General features: G+C 56.5%; 1 protein-coding gene across 1 annotated transcript in view; it reads right to left on the bottom strand.

Moving 5' to 3' along the window:
• Positions 1-11,559, bottom strand: part of EIF4A3 (eukaryotic translation initiation factor 4A3) — a 28,118-nt gene extending 16,559 nt beyond the window's left edge. Inside the window, exons 1-8 of the mRNA XM_027770830.1 lie at positions 11,552-11,559; positions 8,440-8,565; positions 6,851-7,029; positions 3,507-3,603; positions 2,331-2,397; positions 1,730-1,792; positions 579-711; positions 307-387 (exon numbers count right to left, since the gene is read on the bottom strand). Coding sequence (XP_027626631.1) covers positions 307-387; positions 579-711; positions 1,730-1,792; positions 2,331-2,397; positions 3,507-3,603; positions 6,851-7,029; positions 8,440-8,565; positions 11,552-11,559 — 754 coding nt within the window. The remainder of the gene's footprint in view (positions 1-306; positions 388-578; positions 712-1,729; positions 1,793-2,330; positions 2,398-3,506; positions 3,604-6,850; positions 7,030-8,439; positions 8,566-11,551) is intronic.
• Between the last annotated feature and the right edge of the window lie 5,809 nt (positions 11,560-17,368).

The following is a 17,368-nucleotide window of genomic DNA, read 5'->3' as shown; positions in this document are numbered from 1 at the left end:
CCCCCCCCCCCCCCCCCATGGGCTCCGGGTGTCCCGCAGCTGCACCCCGACGGCCCACGCGTGCTGACCACCACGGCGCGGGGCAGCGTCAGTCTGGGCTGCCACGCAGCTGCCCCGCTTGTGATTCAGCTCGGAAACCCCCACGGGCCCCGGAATAAGAACACTCCGAGCGAGAATTCTGCATTCGTAGCTGTGCCCATGGCATAACTGCTTTTCCAAAAAGAAAGCGCTACTCTATTCAGAACGCCCCTGCGCGACGCACTCCAGCTCTGCACGGTAGAACTTCGCGGACAGCGCCCCTCGTACCTTTATTCAACATCTCATCAGCCTCGTCCAAAACCAGCATCTTGATAGCACGCGTCCTTAAACTTCTGCGACGGATCATATCTATAAAATGAGATTTTGAAAGGCTCACGTGTGGCCACGCTGAAGGACGCTCACGGCAACCGGAGCTGTTCTCTCCACCACCTGCAAGCGACCCGCATGCGAATACCCGCCACGCGGCACACCCAATTAAAACCGTGAGAGCAGCTCTTACAGATGTCAGCTGAGGCAGTCTTACGGACCAAAGCTCTTACCAAAGACGCGCCCTGGCGTGCCCGCGACAACGTGCTGACCATAATCCAGCTTCCTGATGTCCTCCCCGACGTTGGTGCCCCCGATGCAGGCGTGGCACTGGACGTTCATGTAGTCGCCAAGAGCAAGCAGGCCCTGAATCAGAACACAGATCATGCAGGGCCCCAGCCAGGACAGCTCAGCTTCCCCAACCCGAAGGTCATCTCCGTGCCAAGCTAGGATGACCGACTGCTACCTCAGTATTTATATAAGGCCAAGATTTCCCCTCCTAGGCTTTCTCCACCAAAATGAACTGTTTCTTATTACAAAAGCAGCAAATATTATAGAAAGACAAAAAATTAATACATAAAATCACCATCCTCTTCATCTAGAAGCAACATGCATTATTATTAAAATTGACTTTTTATCGGAAAATTTGTTGTCTCTATCTTTAAGGTTTTTGTCACAGGACACATGCACTCACCAAAGAGACAGAGAGAGAGAGACAAACAGTGAGAGGGAAAGTGAGAAATGCCTCCAGGGTGGGATGGCCACACCACAATCCTCCATTCTCCTCTCAGGATTCCGGGCGGGCACACACGCACCTGGCATGATTTTCAAGCTTCCGGGACTAGGATTCGAACCATGGTCAGTCATGTGGGAGTCCACCTTAACCACTACACCACCTGTTAGGCCCCTAAATTTATTATTTATAAGAGTGCAAAAATACCATTAAAAGCACACAAACACTAAAAATGACTTAACGTGGGACCAACAGTTGGCGTAATGGCTATGTTGCTTGGCTCCCATGTAGTCAACTGCGGTTCGAGTCCCAGACCCGGTGGCTTAAACTCACACCGGGCATGTGTGCGTGCGTGCCCAAGATCCCGAGAGAAGAATGGAGGAGAAGGGACTGTGGCGTGGCCATCCCCTGGGGGGTGACTTTTCGCTTTCTGTCTCTCTGTATCTCTCTTTCTGGCAAGCACACGTGCCCTATAGCAAAAACCTCTCAAAAAAAAAAAAAAAAAAAAGACTTAACACAAAATCAGCAATCCATATGATATATATAGGTTTAGGATCAGAAAAAACATTTTGAACAAACAGGACAGGATAAGATTAAACTACCACTCCTTACAACTAACGCCCAAGAGGGGCGCCGTCTTACCAGACTCACCTTCTGGATCTGCACAGCTAACTCTCTGGTCGGAGCCAAGATCAAAGCTTGGGTTTCACGAACCTGGTGAGACAAGTATCAGAAATAGAGGCTCCTCAGTAGTTGTGAGGGTACTGCAGCAATTCACACTCAGGCCTCCTGCTGACCACACTCGATGTCTGACAGAAGGAAGCAACCTGAGTGTTTTAAGCTGAAATCGCAAATTCACTAAGGACGGAGGTACCAGTCAGGATCCTTTTCTGCAGACAAGAATTTCCTCTAGTTAAAAAAAAAGGGAATTTATGGAGACCAGCAGGTGGCATGGTAGCTGGGGCGCTGGACACTCTACAAGGCCAATCGTGGTTCAGGTCCTAGACCTGGTAGTTTGTTTTCTCACTCTCTCTCTAGTCAAATTAAAGTAAACGAATGAATAAAGAAAACTAAATAAATAACCCTTTAAAAGTGAATCTACGACAAGTATTACGTATTACTCAGCTCGGACGTTAGTGTGCCATCAGGAACTGAGAACAGCACTTCTCCACGCGGCAGGGACAGGAGAAAGGGCAAGTGCTTCCCAGGACTGAGGTGCGGCATGCGTCAAACGCTCCGAGTGCCCGCTTACCTGGATATCCAAGCACTGGAGCACCGAGATACTGAAGGTGGCCGTCTTGCCTGTGCCAGACTGAGACCTGCGTGAGGAAGGAGCAGCGGGTCAGAGGGAGGAGCCACAGCCACCTCTCATTCCCGTAACCACCTCCCCGTGCTTCCGCCGGGCTCCTCAGGCACCACTCGGGCAGCTTCCTCCAAGCAGGTGTCCCTGCCCACACATCTTCATTGCAAGGAGGCAGGACTAGGTACAGTGTCACAGACCTCCAAAGATGATGGGGACGGTAGATGTGGCTTCCCGACTGGCAGCTGTGGAGTCATAGACTCTACAACTTCAACAGGTGTTTTGAAGGTTTCAGAGAAAAAGGGGGGCTCCTCTTCACTTAAATATAGTTCTTTTCTATAATTGTGAACTAAAACTGTCCTCCAAAAATTTGGGTCAACAAGACTTTTTTTAAAGTCAGTAAATGCGGGACCCAGCAGCTGGTGTAATGGCTATGTCGCTGGACTCCCATGTAGTCGACCACGGTTCGCGTCCTGGACCTGGTGGCTTAAACTCACGCTGGGCGTGTGTGCACATGTGCCCAAGATGCTGAGAGGAGAATGGAGGAGAAGAGAATGCGGTGTGGCCATCCCCCGAGGGGGTGATTTTTCACTTTCTGTCTGTCTGTCTTTCTGACAAGCACACGCGCCACATAACAAAAACCTCTCAAAAAAAAAAAAAAAAGTAAACATGGAAAAAAGCTGTGAAAAGAGTATTCTATAAAATGTCACATGATGACTGACAAATGTGCAAAACTGGCTACAGAAATGAAAAACCGGGGCCAGCAGGTGGCACGGTGTAAGGCACTGGACTCCCACATGGCCAATCACAGCTCAAGTCCTGGACCTGGTGGCTTGCGTCCTTGCTTCCCCTCCTCACTCTCTCTCAATCTGTGTCTCTTTCTGGTGAGTGTGTATGTCCTATAGCAAATTAAAAAAAAACTGCTACTTCTTTTTTAAATGACAAAATTGAAGCCTTCCTTAACAGAGTGCACGAGCACAGGTGTGCACACTCGCCTGCGACCTACGTCAAGGAACGAGCTGGGGCCCAGCGTGCACGCACCGAGGACACAGCCGTCTTCCCAGAGCACCAGAGGGCACTCTGCTTCACGCCTCGGCTGAGCCCCCTCTGGGCGGCAAGCCAACTTACTGCGCGATGACGTCTCTGCCTTTAATGATCTGCTTAATAGCTCGCTGCTGGATGGCGGACGGTTTCTCAAAACCTGCAAACAGAAGGAAAACTAGCTCTCACCCCTAGGCCGCGTTAAAACCAGGCAGGTCTTGAGGGCAGCCGCGGTTTGCTTTTAACTCCCAGCGCCACCCGTCGTGACCGTTCAACACAGAAAACTCTCAAGCGTAACGGCTATGTCACAGCTATGTCGCTGGACTCCCACGTAGTCAATTGTGGTTCGAGTCCAGGAACTGGTGGCTTAAACTCACGCCAGGTGCACGTGTGTGCGTACCCAAGATCCCGAAAGGAGAACGGAGAAGGGACTGCAGTATGGCCATCCCCACTAGGGGGTGATTTCTTGCTTTCTGTCTCTCTGGCAAGCACAAGTGCCCTATAGCAAAAATACTCTCCAAAAAAAAAAAAAAAAAAAGAGAAAACTCTCCAGGCACAGGGTGACAAACTGGGCTGAGGCGGGTTTTATACTAACAGTATTATTTGTACAGACAAAATCTCTGTAAAGAAACAGCATGTTGAAGGACATATAGAAGCTCATTTTTGTTTTAAAAATCTTTTGGCTGTGCAGGGTCTCAATATGGGCACCAAAATGATACTGCGTGTTATTGGTGGCCCCTGGGGAGTGGGGTGGGGGAACCTCATTTTCTACTCTAGATACCTCCGTATCGTTTGACTGAATTACAAGTGGCCTTAATCAGAGTGCGGAGGGACTGTGTGTGTGTGTGTGTGCGCGCGCGTGTATGTATAAATATAAATATATATATACTTCTTTGTAAAGACTTTTGCTGGGGCCAGCGGGTAGCATGATGGTTGAGGTGCTGGACTCCAACATGGCCAGCCATGGTTCAAGTCCTGGATCTAGTGGCTTACTTTCTCATTTTCCCTCCCTCTCTCTCTAGTCAAATTAAAAATAATAATAAGTTTTTTAAAATAAAGACTTTTGTCATAGGGTGTGCGCTCGCCAGAGAGAGAGAAAGTGAGAAAGCACTCCCCAGGGGGTGGGCAGGGAGAGAGTGGCCACACTACAATACCTTCTCTGCCATTCTCCTCTTGGGATTTTGGGTAGGTATGCACCAGCAATTGGCATGTTTTTCAAGATGCTGGGCCCTGGACTCAAACCACTCAGCAGGTCATATGAGATCCCGTGGCTTTAACCTCTACACTACCTACTGGACCCTGCATATTACTTTTTTTTTTTTTGGAGAGGTTTTTGCTATAGGGCGTGTGCGCTCGCCAGACAGACAGAGAGAGACAGAGAGACAGAAAGCGAGAAATCACCCCCCAGGGGGGATGGCCACGTCGCAACCCCTTCTCCTCCAGTCTCCTCTCGGGATCTTGGGCACGCACACACACACGCCCGGCGTGAGTTTTAAGCCACCGGGTCCGGGACGCGAACCGTGGTCGACTACATGGGAGTCCAGCGACATAGCCATTACGCTAACTGCTGGTCCCCCTGCATATTACTTTTTAAGTTAAAAAAAAAAACGAAAATAAACCTGGTAGCACCTCGCCACTGCTCTTCCCTACTAACAGTATTAGGTCTGTGGGTTGTTCCCGTTGACCGTAGTGAGCTCGTCTGCCTGCCCCTCTTCCTGTCCCAGCCACATCATCCAATCATGTTCTAATTATTTTAGGCAGGCTTTTAAAATGTGGCACAAATGATGCATCTTAGCAGAAATGCAAACATGACAGATGATTTAAACTGCTCATGAAAGCATGCACATGGATTGCAAAAACAGCATTTGGGGGTGGGATGCCCTGGCAGGTGGGGCTGTCGGCCTCAGGAAGCTCTGCTGCAGGGCTTGTTTTCACCTCCCCAAGCCCTCTGAGACTGCCCTCCGCAGAGAGGCCCGGGCATGACACAGACCACAGACCTTCTCGGACTCCCCTCTGTAAAACGTCCCAACCCAACCTCTTCCCTGGCTCCCAACTTACACAAACCACTGTCCCTGCCAACTCAGGGTCCCGCACAGACTACAGACGGGAGCAAGAGCTCTGGTTCTGCCTCCCGGGGTGCCGCCCCCTAGCTAAGCTGAGCAGCTCCGGGCTCCATCCTCAGCCGTGCACGTTTCACCCCCACCAACCAGCCTCCCAGCCCTGGGCAGTCTCACCACCTCTCCTGGGACCAGAGCAAAGGCCGCCCCACTCACCTCCCGCTTCCTCTCCTGCCTCACCTCACCCCAAATCCAGACCCCAGATCAAGCTCTAAAACAAACTTGTCACTCTGCTGTAAAACCCTGCAGGGGGCTTTCCCGGGGAACTGAGACGCAGAACACAAACTGTGCCACTCCACCTGTCTTCACAAGGTGGGGTCTCTGCCAACCTCTGCCGGCCCCCAGGGGCTTCTTTCAGGTCCTGGAGTGCGCCGGCCAAGGGCTACGAGGCCCAGGCACCAGCCGTCCGCTCTCGGCTCACAGGTCGTGCCCGCTGCTGCGAGCCCCGATCCCGCGCCCCGCGCGCTCCTTCTCCCGCGGCCACCGCACTGTTTCCCGCTTCGCGTTCCCTACGCCGACTGCGCTGCGAGAAGCAACCTCGGCCCCCGCTCCCTCCCTCCCGCCGCCGGGGGCGCCGGCAGCCTGGCTCGCCGCCAGCCCCACTGCCCGGGGCACCCCGCAGGCGCGGGCCTGGAGGTCTGCACGCCCGCTGCACCCAGCATGCGCTCTGCACCCAGGGGCGCACGCCCCACCGGACGGTGCTGGGGGATCGCACGCCGTGGCCCCCGAGCTCGGCCCGACTCCTGACACCCGGGGCCGGCCTGGGGTCGCCAGCGCCCGCCCGGCCGGGTCCCCGCGCGCGCCCCACGCCGCGCCGGCCCGGGGGCCGCCGGCGGGGCCGTGCCCGCCATAATTCCGAGTCGGCCGCGAGCGCGCACCCCCCGGAAGCGGAAGCAGGCCCCACGCCGTCGCCGCCGCGGAAGTGACGTCACCACGCGCCGGCGTATGGGAAACGTGCGTACGTACGGCGGGGCAGCAGGGCGGGGGGAGGGGCGCTGCTCTCGCAATGTGGAGATCTCGCGGGATCTCTGGAGGGGCGGACGCCCCCGCCAGCGTATAAAAAGCGCCGAGGCCGGCCGGAAACCCGCGTTGGTGCCCGAGACCGGCCTTCTGTGTTGTGTGTCTTTTTGCTGGTTTATTCGGCGGAGTAATTAAACAGGGGCTCCCCGGGAACAGGCTGAGGGCCGACAAGGATGACTACCAGGGAAGAGATTAGTTTGGACAGAGATCTCTGAAATATGTAAATTCATGTTTTTGTAGGTGTTAGGAAGGCGATGTCAGTGATAGGCCAACGCCCCGAAGTGGGTCCACTACTCCCGCGGAAGGCGTCTGTCTCGGCTGTTGCCATTTTAGCTGTCGCCAGCGTCCGACAGCTGGCCAGCCCGAGCTCGCGACGACTTGGGTGTCGGACTCGCACCCGAGCGAGGCTTGACTTCCGTGGAGCCCGGTGTGAACTCCAGGGCTTTGTTCCCGGGGGGCGCTTTCGTTCTGGCCTGCAGGACACGGGACTAGCCAGATGGGGTCGCCCGCCGCTTCCGCACCAACCTGCCATTCTGAGCATCCACACCCAGCTCCTTAGGATGCCCCTGCCAACCTCGCTGCCCAGGGCAGCTCGTCCCTTGTTGAGAATCACATTTCCTGCTTTGGGAGAGTGACACCTCCCGGGGCCCAGCCCAGTCCTCCTCTGTGTGCCCGGCTTGCATCTGGGCATAGCTATACCCATGGCCTCTTGTCAGCAGTGCTTTCAAGCCCTGGGCTCCCATATGGCAGACTGCGGTTCACATCCTGGACCTGGGGCTTGCTTTCTCAGTTTCTCTCTCTCCCTGTGTTCCTCTTTGGTGAGTGCACATGCCCTATAACAAATTTTAAAAATTATAACGGTAAATAAAATTAATTTATAAAAAGGCTTTCCTGCTGTAAAGGTTAACGTGGCTAAAACCAGACCTGCATTTTATCAAGGAGTCTGCCCTCCCTGTCCACGGGAAACAAGTAAATGCTGGCCCCTCTGAGCCTTCAGCCCCCGATCTGCATCAGATTGTCCACACCAGGAGACTGGCCTGATAATTAAGCAAACCTCTTTTTAAAAAATTAAGTAACTATTTTATTTATTATTATTATTTTAATGTACTATAGGCCACATGTACTCACCAGAGAGAAACAGAAAGAGGAAAAGTGAGAAAGCAAACCAAGTCTGGGCCTCCAGCACCTTCACCACCCAACCCCGGCTGGCCCCAGCAGGCCTCTACCTTAGATAAAGTCAAGCAGAAGTGCAGACGCTCCTGTCGCCTCACTCCCTCTGCCTTGCCAGCTGTGCCCCGGGCCACGACGTGAAGCCCACAGGTCTCAGTGCCTAGTGTGAGGACAGTATATGAAATGCCTCGTGTGCACCGGCTGCGTTGAAATGATCATAGTTTGGACATACTGGGTTATTGCTACTTAACACAGAAAACGATGTTATTTAAATTAACCTCGGGGCCGGACAGTGGCACCCCAAAAACGGGTTCCCTGAGAGGCCGACCCACGTGGGAAAGTTCACATCCAGAGAGCTCCCCGAGTATGCCAGGCAAGCAGGTGCCCATGATCCGGCCTGGCAGGCTGGGCCGCATCACGGCATCGGGACCCTTTGGGGCTGTTTCTCTCAGGGAAGAAATAAATACACTTTGGGGGCAGCAGGTGGCGTGGTGGTTAGGGCACTGGACTCCCACATAGCTGATGATGGTTTGAGCCCCAGACCTGGAGGCTCGCTTTCTCTCCACTCCCATCTCTCTGATGGCTATAGAATGCTAATCAAATAAAAAAGATACACTTCACGAAATTTTATTTCACCTCTTTTTACTTTTTAAAAATGTGGCGAATACTTTTTAATTGTATCCCTGTTGGGCTGTACTGCTCTGGGTGCTGACCAGCGGTAAAATAGCCTTGCCAAGGTGGAGGTGGAGAGTCCATTGACGGTGACTGACAGAATTTCCCGTCGAGGGGGAGGGGCCGAGCCGCACTCCTCTCCCAGGTGCAGGGAGGACTCTCGCCTCCTGGGGGGCCGGGGGTGTTCCGGTCTTAGGCTCCAACTCCAGCTCCGCCTAGGCTTGTTCACGTCTCTGCGACCTGGCGACCTGACGCCCCATGCCCTTTTCCTGGCAGTGTCCCTGGTGCTGTGTCCGATCGCTCTTGTCGTTTCACAGGGCCACCAACCTTTTAGGCCAGGGTCAGCGAGGACAGCAGGAGGAGCGTGCTCAGCGTTCTGTAGGGAAGCGCGGGGGACTGAGCAGATGCGGCCCCTCCCTCCTGGAGAGCAGATCTGCCCCCCAGACACCCCACGTGAGCAGCGAGGTGCTGGTGAAGAGAGGCGTGGGTGGCTCGTGGCCTGCTCCAGCAGAGGGTGCGGAGGGTGAAGGAGGAGTTTGGCAGACTCCGGGGAAGTAGGCGGCGTCACGCGTGAGCATACAGGTGCAGTGAGAGACCTGCCTTTTCATGATGTGGGAGCGGCCGGGTCTCGGAGAAGAGGCTTCCCGTTAACCTCGGGGCCTATGTTCTGCACACCAGACCTCCTCCATGTCGTCTGCCCCATGTGCCATCACCAGTGGGTGACCGCGAGCCCGCCGACCGCGAGCCCACAGCACGCCTGCCACCGGTCCTATCTGTGAGGCCACGCTCCAGGCAGCTCTGGCGGCCGCGCACAGGTGTCTCCTTAGAAACGGAGCACACTCGGGGTCCCGCAGCACCGCTCCGGCTCCAGGTGAGTGCTTGTGCACTCGGCAGGCACCCCACTTCCTGTTCCAAGTGCGGGCGCAGGCGTGCGGATCTTAGCTAGTTTGCAAGCAGTCAGGTAACTTCAAACCCTGCAGGAGAGGTAGGACCGGCCGGACTCTGAGTGCCCTAGACAGTGGCTTCTAACCCCTTGTCACCCTGGGGCTCTTCACCTCCAGGCCCCTGGGCAGCCCAAAAGGAGACCTCCAGTCACAGAGGCCAGGCCCTTGTGCCCCGCCCCAGGACCCCACGCTCACCAGCACCTCGCGTCCCACGCCTTTTTTGTTTGTTTTAGATTTTTGCCATAGGGTGTGTGTACTTGCCAGAGAGACAGAGAGACAGAGTGAGACAGAGAGACAGAGACAGAGAGACAGAGTGAGGAATCACGAAGGGGTGGCCACACCACAACCCCTTGTCTTCCATTCTCTCGAGATTTCGGCCACGCATGCACGCACCTGGTGTGTTTATTAAGCCACTGGGTTCGGAACTCAAACTGTGGTCAGCCATGTGGGAGTCCAGGGCCTTAATCACCGTGTCACCTGCCAGGCCCTCCCCTGTCGTTTATGTTTGGGGGAGAGCAGGACCATGTGCTTTGTCCTCCTCCGTCTCCCTAACACACAGTAGTGTGCAGTAAGTAGCTGCTGGCGTGCTCACCATGTGGACCTCCAGGGCGGGGGGTGGGGGGGACAGGTCGTGTCCCAGTGAGCAGGAGTGCCGTGAGCTTGCCAAGGTGCTGTGAGGGAGACAGGAGCAGCGCAGGGGTCCACACCACAGGCCCCGCCCCTGTGCCCACACTGCACTGCACCCACGCTGGCTCCTGGAGTCCACTGAAGGAGTTGGGGTGGTTTCATCTGTACAGGGGCAGAGCCGCTCAGCTGGGCTGGAGTCCCCTGAGTCACCCCTCCTGCAGGAGGGGATGTCCTGGATAGAAGTAGCCTCCACCTGATCCCAGGGGCTGTCTCCAGAGAGCCAGTTCCTGCCACAGGCCCCCACCCTAGGCATTAAAGGGTGACCCTGGTCCTTTCTAGGCAGGGTCCTCTGTAACCACATGTGGCTGGGTGGGGCACCGTCCTAAGCACGGCTGACCCACACCGTAGCAGGTGACAGATGTGCAGAGACGCCCCTGTCGGGCAGGTGCAGGTGCAGGTCGGGGCGCTGGAGTCAGTGGAGGAGGGCCAGAGCGACAGAGCACATGAACGGGAGCCCACTGTAGGCTGTGTGACAGCCGTGATGTAAGTAAGGCAGCGTGGCGGAGTGACGGGCGAGTGACGGTGTGGCGCGCCTGCGCTCAGGGAGGAGGTGGCCAGTGACACTCAGAGGAGTCATTCCAGGAAGAGAGGACCTGGGACGGGCATGAGATCGACAGCTCAGGGCCGGAGGCGCGGCGGTTGTAGCACAGAGAGTGTAGGCAGCGGGGGCTGGGGAGGTAGGGACAAGAGCTGGGCCAGGGCCAGATCATAAAAGGTCTTACGGAGTATCGTGGCTGCCAAGGGAGCCACTTGGGGGTGGCCTTCTTCTGGGAGAGGGACACACATTCTGGTAAGGTTTAGAGATGACATGACTGCTGCCCGAGGCTGGAGTGAAGGGACTGGAAAGGGTCAGGAGAAGGGGCTGGGAGCCCCAGGGAGCGGTGGTGGCCGAGAGAGCCGGCTCAGCGGCAGTGGTGACAGGGGTCTTGCAGATATTGGGGAGAAGGCTGATGGACGGGCTGGGCAGGACCCAGGAGGACAAAGTGGGCGCCTGGCCTCGGCGTGAGCCCCTGCGTGAGACGAGAATGACGTGAGCACCCGTGTTCCAGCAGCGCCACTCACGGTAACGGAGCTGGGAGCGGGCGCAGCGTGGGCGTCTCAGACAGTGGACTGTTACGTGGCCGCCCAGGAAGGAACCGTGGGCACACGTGGTGATGTAGGACTACAGACATCACACTCAGCAGAGAAGCCGGCCACCAAGGCCACCTCACATGACGCTTACACGGAGCGTGCGGGACAGGCACGTCCACGGGCTCAGAGGGCTGCTGTGTGGCTTGGGAGCAACAGGTCACACAGCGTCATGAGTGGGCGGAGTGCCGCTGAGCGCTAAACGGCGGTGTCTCGCTGTGTGAGTTTCACCTCGATTTTTTAAAAGGAAAAGAAAATCTGATAGATCCAGCCCATGGGTGGGATCTGTGGTGCCCAGACCCCGGGCAGCGTTGGCAGGTGGGCAGCGGTGGGAGCAGCAGGCGCTGGCTATGGAAAGAACTCAAGCAAGAGGCTTCCTGTCCTTCTCCCCCACTCCGCCATGGTGCAGCCAGAGGGGGCCAGGCCAGCTGCAGTCGGTCCTAGGAGGGCCACAACATGGAGGCATGCCTGGCTGCTGAGATGCCAGCTCAGAGCCCAGAACCTGTTCAGAACATCCAGGACAAAGTCCTCGAATCCTCCCGGTCACTGTCGCAGGGAGAAGCGTCATCCTCGTTTTACGGTTCGCAGTCCCACATCTGCTGTCCACCCAGGGCAGGGGAGTAGATGCAGGACCTTCTCCAGCGTAACCCCCATTCTTGGGGTTCTCCTGTGCAGGTTCTGGCAGTCTCGCTGTGTCATGGCCTTCCTGCCCTGGCCTCAGCTAGAACTGTGCCCAGTGTTCAGATCTGCCTGGGAACTGAACCCTGGCCCTGCGTGGCGGCCTCCCATGTGGTGGCACTACCCGTGCGCCTGGCGTTCTCCTCGTACAGCCTAGCATCTCCCTCTTCACCCGACCACAAGATCGCCCTCCCCTAACTCTTCAGATTTGAGGCTGAGTAGTGTGTCCCAGAGGGTCTGCAGCCCTCACTGATCGCTGCCTGGGGCTGGGGCCACTAGGTGGTGCCATCCTGGTGCCCAGCTGCCCACGCTGCAGTTTCTCTGGGGACGCCCTCACCCAGCCGTTACCACAGGGGTTTTATGGACCCCAGCCGCAGTGACCCGCCCCCCCTGCCGGTCTGGAGGTCCTCCAGAGGGAGCCGCAAGAATAAGATAGGGGCTTAGCCCTTGGAAAACTTGTTCCCAGAGCTCCCTATTTCTGTTCTGAAGAGCAGCAGCCTGGCATTCTCTGTGACCATCCAGAACATTCCCTGTACGGGCACGGTCAGGTGTGCTTTCCCACCACGAGGCAGGCCACGCTTGGCACTGCTGGAGCCATCAGGAGGCCGAGGCTGAGGGGAAGAGCCTGCCCGAGGCCCGGCTGCTGCACACGGACTAGCGCTAGTTCCAGAGCACGCGCGGCCCGCGCTGGCCTCCGAGCTCTGCCAGCGTGGCTGCAGCTCCTCGCCCTGGTCTGGCTGCGTGGGCGGTGTGATTTGGGCTGTGGCTGCCAATCAGCAGGCCAAACCGACCTCCAGCGTGACCTCCAGCGTCCGCATGATAAGCCTTAAGGTCCTTCTTCCTACTCGAGTGGTGAATTTCCCTTCTCTCCCCACCAGTGTCTGCCTCAGCCAGAAGCAGGACCCAAGCTGTGTCATGGACCTTCACGGTCTGGGGTGGGGACGCGAAAGAGAACGAGACAGACGAGAATTCCTGTCCTCCGTAGGTCACGGGCTTGCAGTGGGAGGCAGGCAAGGAGCCAGACAGAAACTAGAACACGCGCCGTGTCGGGGGCGGTAAGTCCTAAAGAGAAGGCCAGCATGGGACAGGGAAGCACAGGGAGCCTGCCCCTCAAACAGAGCCAGGGCAGAGCCTCCTGGGGAAGGAGGCGTTTGAGTGGCACCCACCCTGGAGGAGGCGAGGGAGAGTTCCAGCAGGGAGAGCAAGTGCGAAGGCCCTGGGCAGGAGTGGCTGGGGCATCCGCAGGCTGCCAAGGAGGCCTGGTGTCTGCGGCAGGGGAAAGGGAGCGAGTTCCAGGTGCCAGATAGGCAGGGCCTGCTGGGTCGTGCCGAGGTCCGGGACCTGCCGACGGGCACAAGTGGCATGCCCAGCTCACGCTTTCACAGGACTGCCTGCCTGCTGAGCTGGGGGTCGGCAGTGGGCACAGCCACTGCAGAGGTCCAGGGCGGTGACCACGGGCACAGCCACGCAGGTGGGAAGTGTCAGACCCCACACAGAGCTCAGAGGAAGCAGGACTTTCCTTAACAGTAAATGGCAGTTACGGGGTTCTGACTCCAGACGGGTGGATTGGGATTTGAGTTTATTCGTCCATTTTTTTCTGAGACACGGAGAGATACTCCTTCCGGGGCCCAGGCCGGGGCCCTCGTCAGTCTGGACTGCACCAGCACAGGCAGGTCCGGGCCCTGAACCTAAGACCTTCCCATGTGGGTCCAGTCGCATTACTGCTGAGCCACCACTTGGCCCCTCACCCATGAGGACAAGGAAGGAGCCCGGAGGTGACCCAAGTTCCCTAGGAGTTTCCCGAGGGGGACAGCGTGATAAACTGGGCCAGTGGTTCACAAAGGAGAGAGAACTCCCGGCCCGACCCTGACACCCTCCACCCCCACCCCCCCACTGCCTCTGCAGGTCGACCAGATGCACGACAGTTCTCCGAGGGTTCTCCTGTCCCTTCCGTCAGCAAAACAAAGGCTGGGCTGGCTCCATGGAGGCGGAAGCTCCCGGCACCCATAAAAGGCACACTGGGGGCGGGGTGGGGCTGGACACCAGCTGTCAAACCTGCTCGTCCACTGCTGTTCGGCACGACATCCCGCCACCTCTCTTCTCTGTCCTATCTCTCTGCTCCAGAGGCAGAGGGCAAGCACAGAGGTGTCCCGTGGAGAGCAGGTCAGCAGCCAGGGGACGGGGACAGCCGGGGTGGGGTTGCGAGGTGTTCTGGGGTGTTCTGGCTTTCGGGGCTGGCTTTTTCCCTGTAGGAGTGGAGGTGGTTCCTGGCCTGAGGATGCAGGGGGGAAGCGGCTGGTCCGCGTTGCTGGGTTCAAGTACTGGACGTTTCCTGGTGCTGAGCGCCAGCTCAAAACTGGACCATGCTGGCTGGACGGCGTCCCGGTCTTACCCTGTCTCCTTATCGTCCTGGGATGAGCCAAAGAGGAAGGAGGTTTCCAACGCAGGCACGGTGTGAGCAAGGCGCTGCTCCCTGTGGTGGTGAGGCTGTGCCAGACCTGGGCGCTGGGGGCCCGGCCTGTGCAGGCGGCACGGGGGACGCTCTCCCTCTGTGTCGCTGACCGTCTGCCGCACCCGCCGTACTGACTGGTCTGCCGGCTCTTCCCAGCTCATGCCCGCCTCTTCTGGAGTCCTGCTCTCGAGTGGGCTCTGAGTGAGTGTGACTCTGTGTGTGTGTGTGTGTGTGCGGGCGTGCACATGGGTGTGCAACATGCTTTCTCTTCCCCTACTGCACAGACGAGACAAGCTATGGCCCTCGGTATGAGAAGAAGTTGATGGGGAGACCCATGGGAGGGCCCGAGTTGCAGATGCCCAGGCCCCTTCCAACCCCAGACTCTCCTTGATAGCCGTAGAGAAGACAATCGCGTCAGAATGTCCACAGGGACCTCTGGGCTGTTTCCTTCACTGTAGGGCCCAGCCCCGTGACAGAGCGGGCCTCACATTTGGAACTGCTGTCTGAGGGGCTAGTGCCAGCTGCTCCCCTGCACAGAGGGCAGAATGGGGGCTGGCCCCGTGCGTGACAGCTGGTGTCACACAGAGGGAGCCAGTCTCACGTGGTCAGCCAGCTCTAAGCCCCTGCCTCATGGCTTGAAAAACATTCCACGTGTGCACGCATGTGGCCAGGACCCTGACGTGGTGGAGAGTTGGAGAGGGCTGCAGTGTGACCAAGCCTCTTAAGGGCTTCTCTCTCTCTCATGCCTGTACCCTCTGGCATTAAGGGAGGAAAAAGCAGCAGCAGGCTGGAATGACTACACCCTCACCCCGGGTGTGGGGGCTTTGGCTGGGTAGGGGTCCCGGAGTGCCTGTCCTCGGCTGCCCTGGTCAGCTCACGCGGTGGGATGGCAGAGTGGGCACAAAGGCAGGGGTGTCGGACCTCATGTGGGAGGCCTGTGGTGCTCTGGGCAAGTGGGAGCCAGACGGGCAGTCGGACTAGGAAACCCCCTGAGTCCATCCCAGAGGAGGCACCAGAAGTACCTGCAGTCCTTCAGCCCTGGTCATCCTGGTCCCCAGGGCACCCTCTGAGACCTGGTATCTGAACGCTGGCCACCTGCTGGCAAGGTGGCCACTCGGTGTCTCGGTGTGACGCTGTATCGGAGAGCACACACCAGTGAGATTTGCTAAAACCAAGTTAGTATCTGGGAGCCCTGATCATGGGAGCACGTTCTCTTTACATGCTTTAAGTGTGAAATACTAATTTTACTTAAATCTAACATTACTAAAAAATAATGATCGGTGGGAACAACGCTTAGGCGCTGGATTCCCACATGGTTGACCACAGTTTGGGTCTGGGACCTGGAAGCTTGAAAATCAAGCTGGGAGGGGCCGGCAGGTGGCATGGTGGTTAAGGCTACTGGACTTCCACATGACTGACCGCGGTTCGGGTCCCGAACCTGGTAGCTTGCTTTCTCACTTTCTCTCTCTCTGTCTCTCTCACTGTCCTCTGGTCGAATTAAAATAAATAAGTAAATAAATAAATAAAATAATTCTTTAAAAAAAAGAAAGAAAGAAAAGCAAGCCAGGTGCGCGTGCTTGTGTGCCCAGAATCCCAAACGGAGAATGGAAGAGAAGGGACTGAGGCATGGCCATCTCTGTGAGAGGCAATTTTTCGCTTTTCCTCTCTGTCTCTCTCCAGCAAGCACACAGGCCTATGGCAAAAACCTAAGGGGAAAAAGAGTGATGAGGCCAGCCTCATGGCCTTGTGGATAAGGCAGCTAGATTTCACATGGCCAACCATGCGGTTCAGGTCCCAGACCCTGCGGCTTGAACAACGCACCAGGCACATGTGCATGCCCAAAACTCCAAAAGAAGGGACAGAAGGAGGAATGGGATTTGGGCATGCTGGTGCCCCATGTGGGGGTGCTTTCTCCCTCTTTCTCTGTGTCTTTCTCTGGTGAGCACACATGCCATACAGCAAATTTTTTACATAATCCCAACAGGGGCCAGCAGGTGGCGTGGTGGTTGGGGTGTGAGCTCCCACATGGCCGACTGGGATTTGAGTCCCAGACCTCGCGGCTTGCTTTCTCACTTCCCCTCTCTCACTTTATCCATTTCTGGTCAAATTTAAATAAATAAATTTTTTAAAATAATTATAATAATATATAAAATTTTAAAATATAAGTAGCGGTGGAATTTCTGAATGCATATAAACATTTCTCAACTACAAGAATTATTAGTTCTCTTTTTAAAAAGAACTATTTATTTCATCTTATTTATTATTATTATTATTATTATTATTTAAATTTGACCGAAGAGAGACAGAGAAAGAAAATGAAAAAGCAAGCCACCAGGTGTGGGACTCGAACTGCGGTCTGCCCTGAGGGAGTCCAGCACCATAACCACCACGCCACCTGCCCACCCCATGAAGGTGAAGATAAGGGATGATGAGAACCCTGATGCTGTTAGAGATATTATATAAAATCGACGTGCCTCTTTAGGGTTGGCATCCCAGGCCGGGAATGTAACATGGGGTGACACACCCCCTCCCACGCCACGTCCACATCCTTGGGTTTCCATCGCTGTGTTGGGTGTCACTTGGCCCAGACGGAGAACCTTCGCATTCAAGGACTCATGCCCTTGGCAGATCAGTCCCACTGTGGGCGCGGTGAGCACACGGCCAGCCTGAGCAGAGCTCCTGCCCGCCCCACCTTCCCCGCCCTCCCAGCTCTGGGGGTGTGGCTCCTTCCTGCCCCCCATCCCTGAGGTGGACCCGCTGGTGGGAGCTGCAGGGAGCTCTGGGTGTTTTCTATGGCTTCACTAGACTTCCCCCAGTGCAGGTAGTAGGAAAATCCTCAGGACCCCCTCCTCCCGTCTCCTCCAGGCTGAGTCAGGAACTGTGCTCACCGAACCCTGTGCAGAAAGAGACAGGGTTGCGGCCGGCCCAGGCTCCACTGGGGGCTCTCACTAACGTGCACACCCTCTAACATGAGAAAAAAAAACAGGGAGGGTTTGTGGTGGCAGGCCGAGGCGTGGACGTCCTCAGTCTGAGCGTGTTGTGACAGGAGGCAGCTGCACTCGGCTGTCATCTATTACTAAG

Source organism: Tupaia chinensis, unplaced genomic scaffold (genome assembly GCF_000334495.1).
Source record: "Tupaia chinensis unplaced genomic scaffold, TupChi_1.0 Scaffold000159_1, whole genome shotgun sequence".
NCBI lineage: Eukaryota > Metazoa > Chordata > Mammalia > Scandentia > Tupaiidae > Tupaia > Tupaia belangeri.
This window is presented reverse-complemented; position numbering and strand designations above follow the sequence as displayed.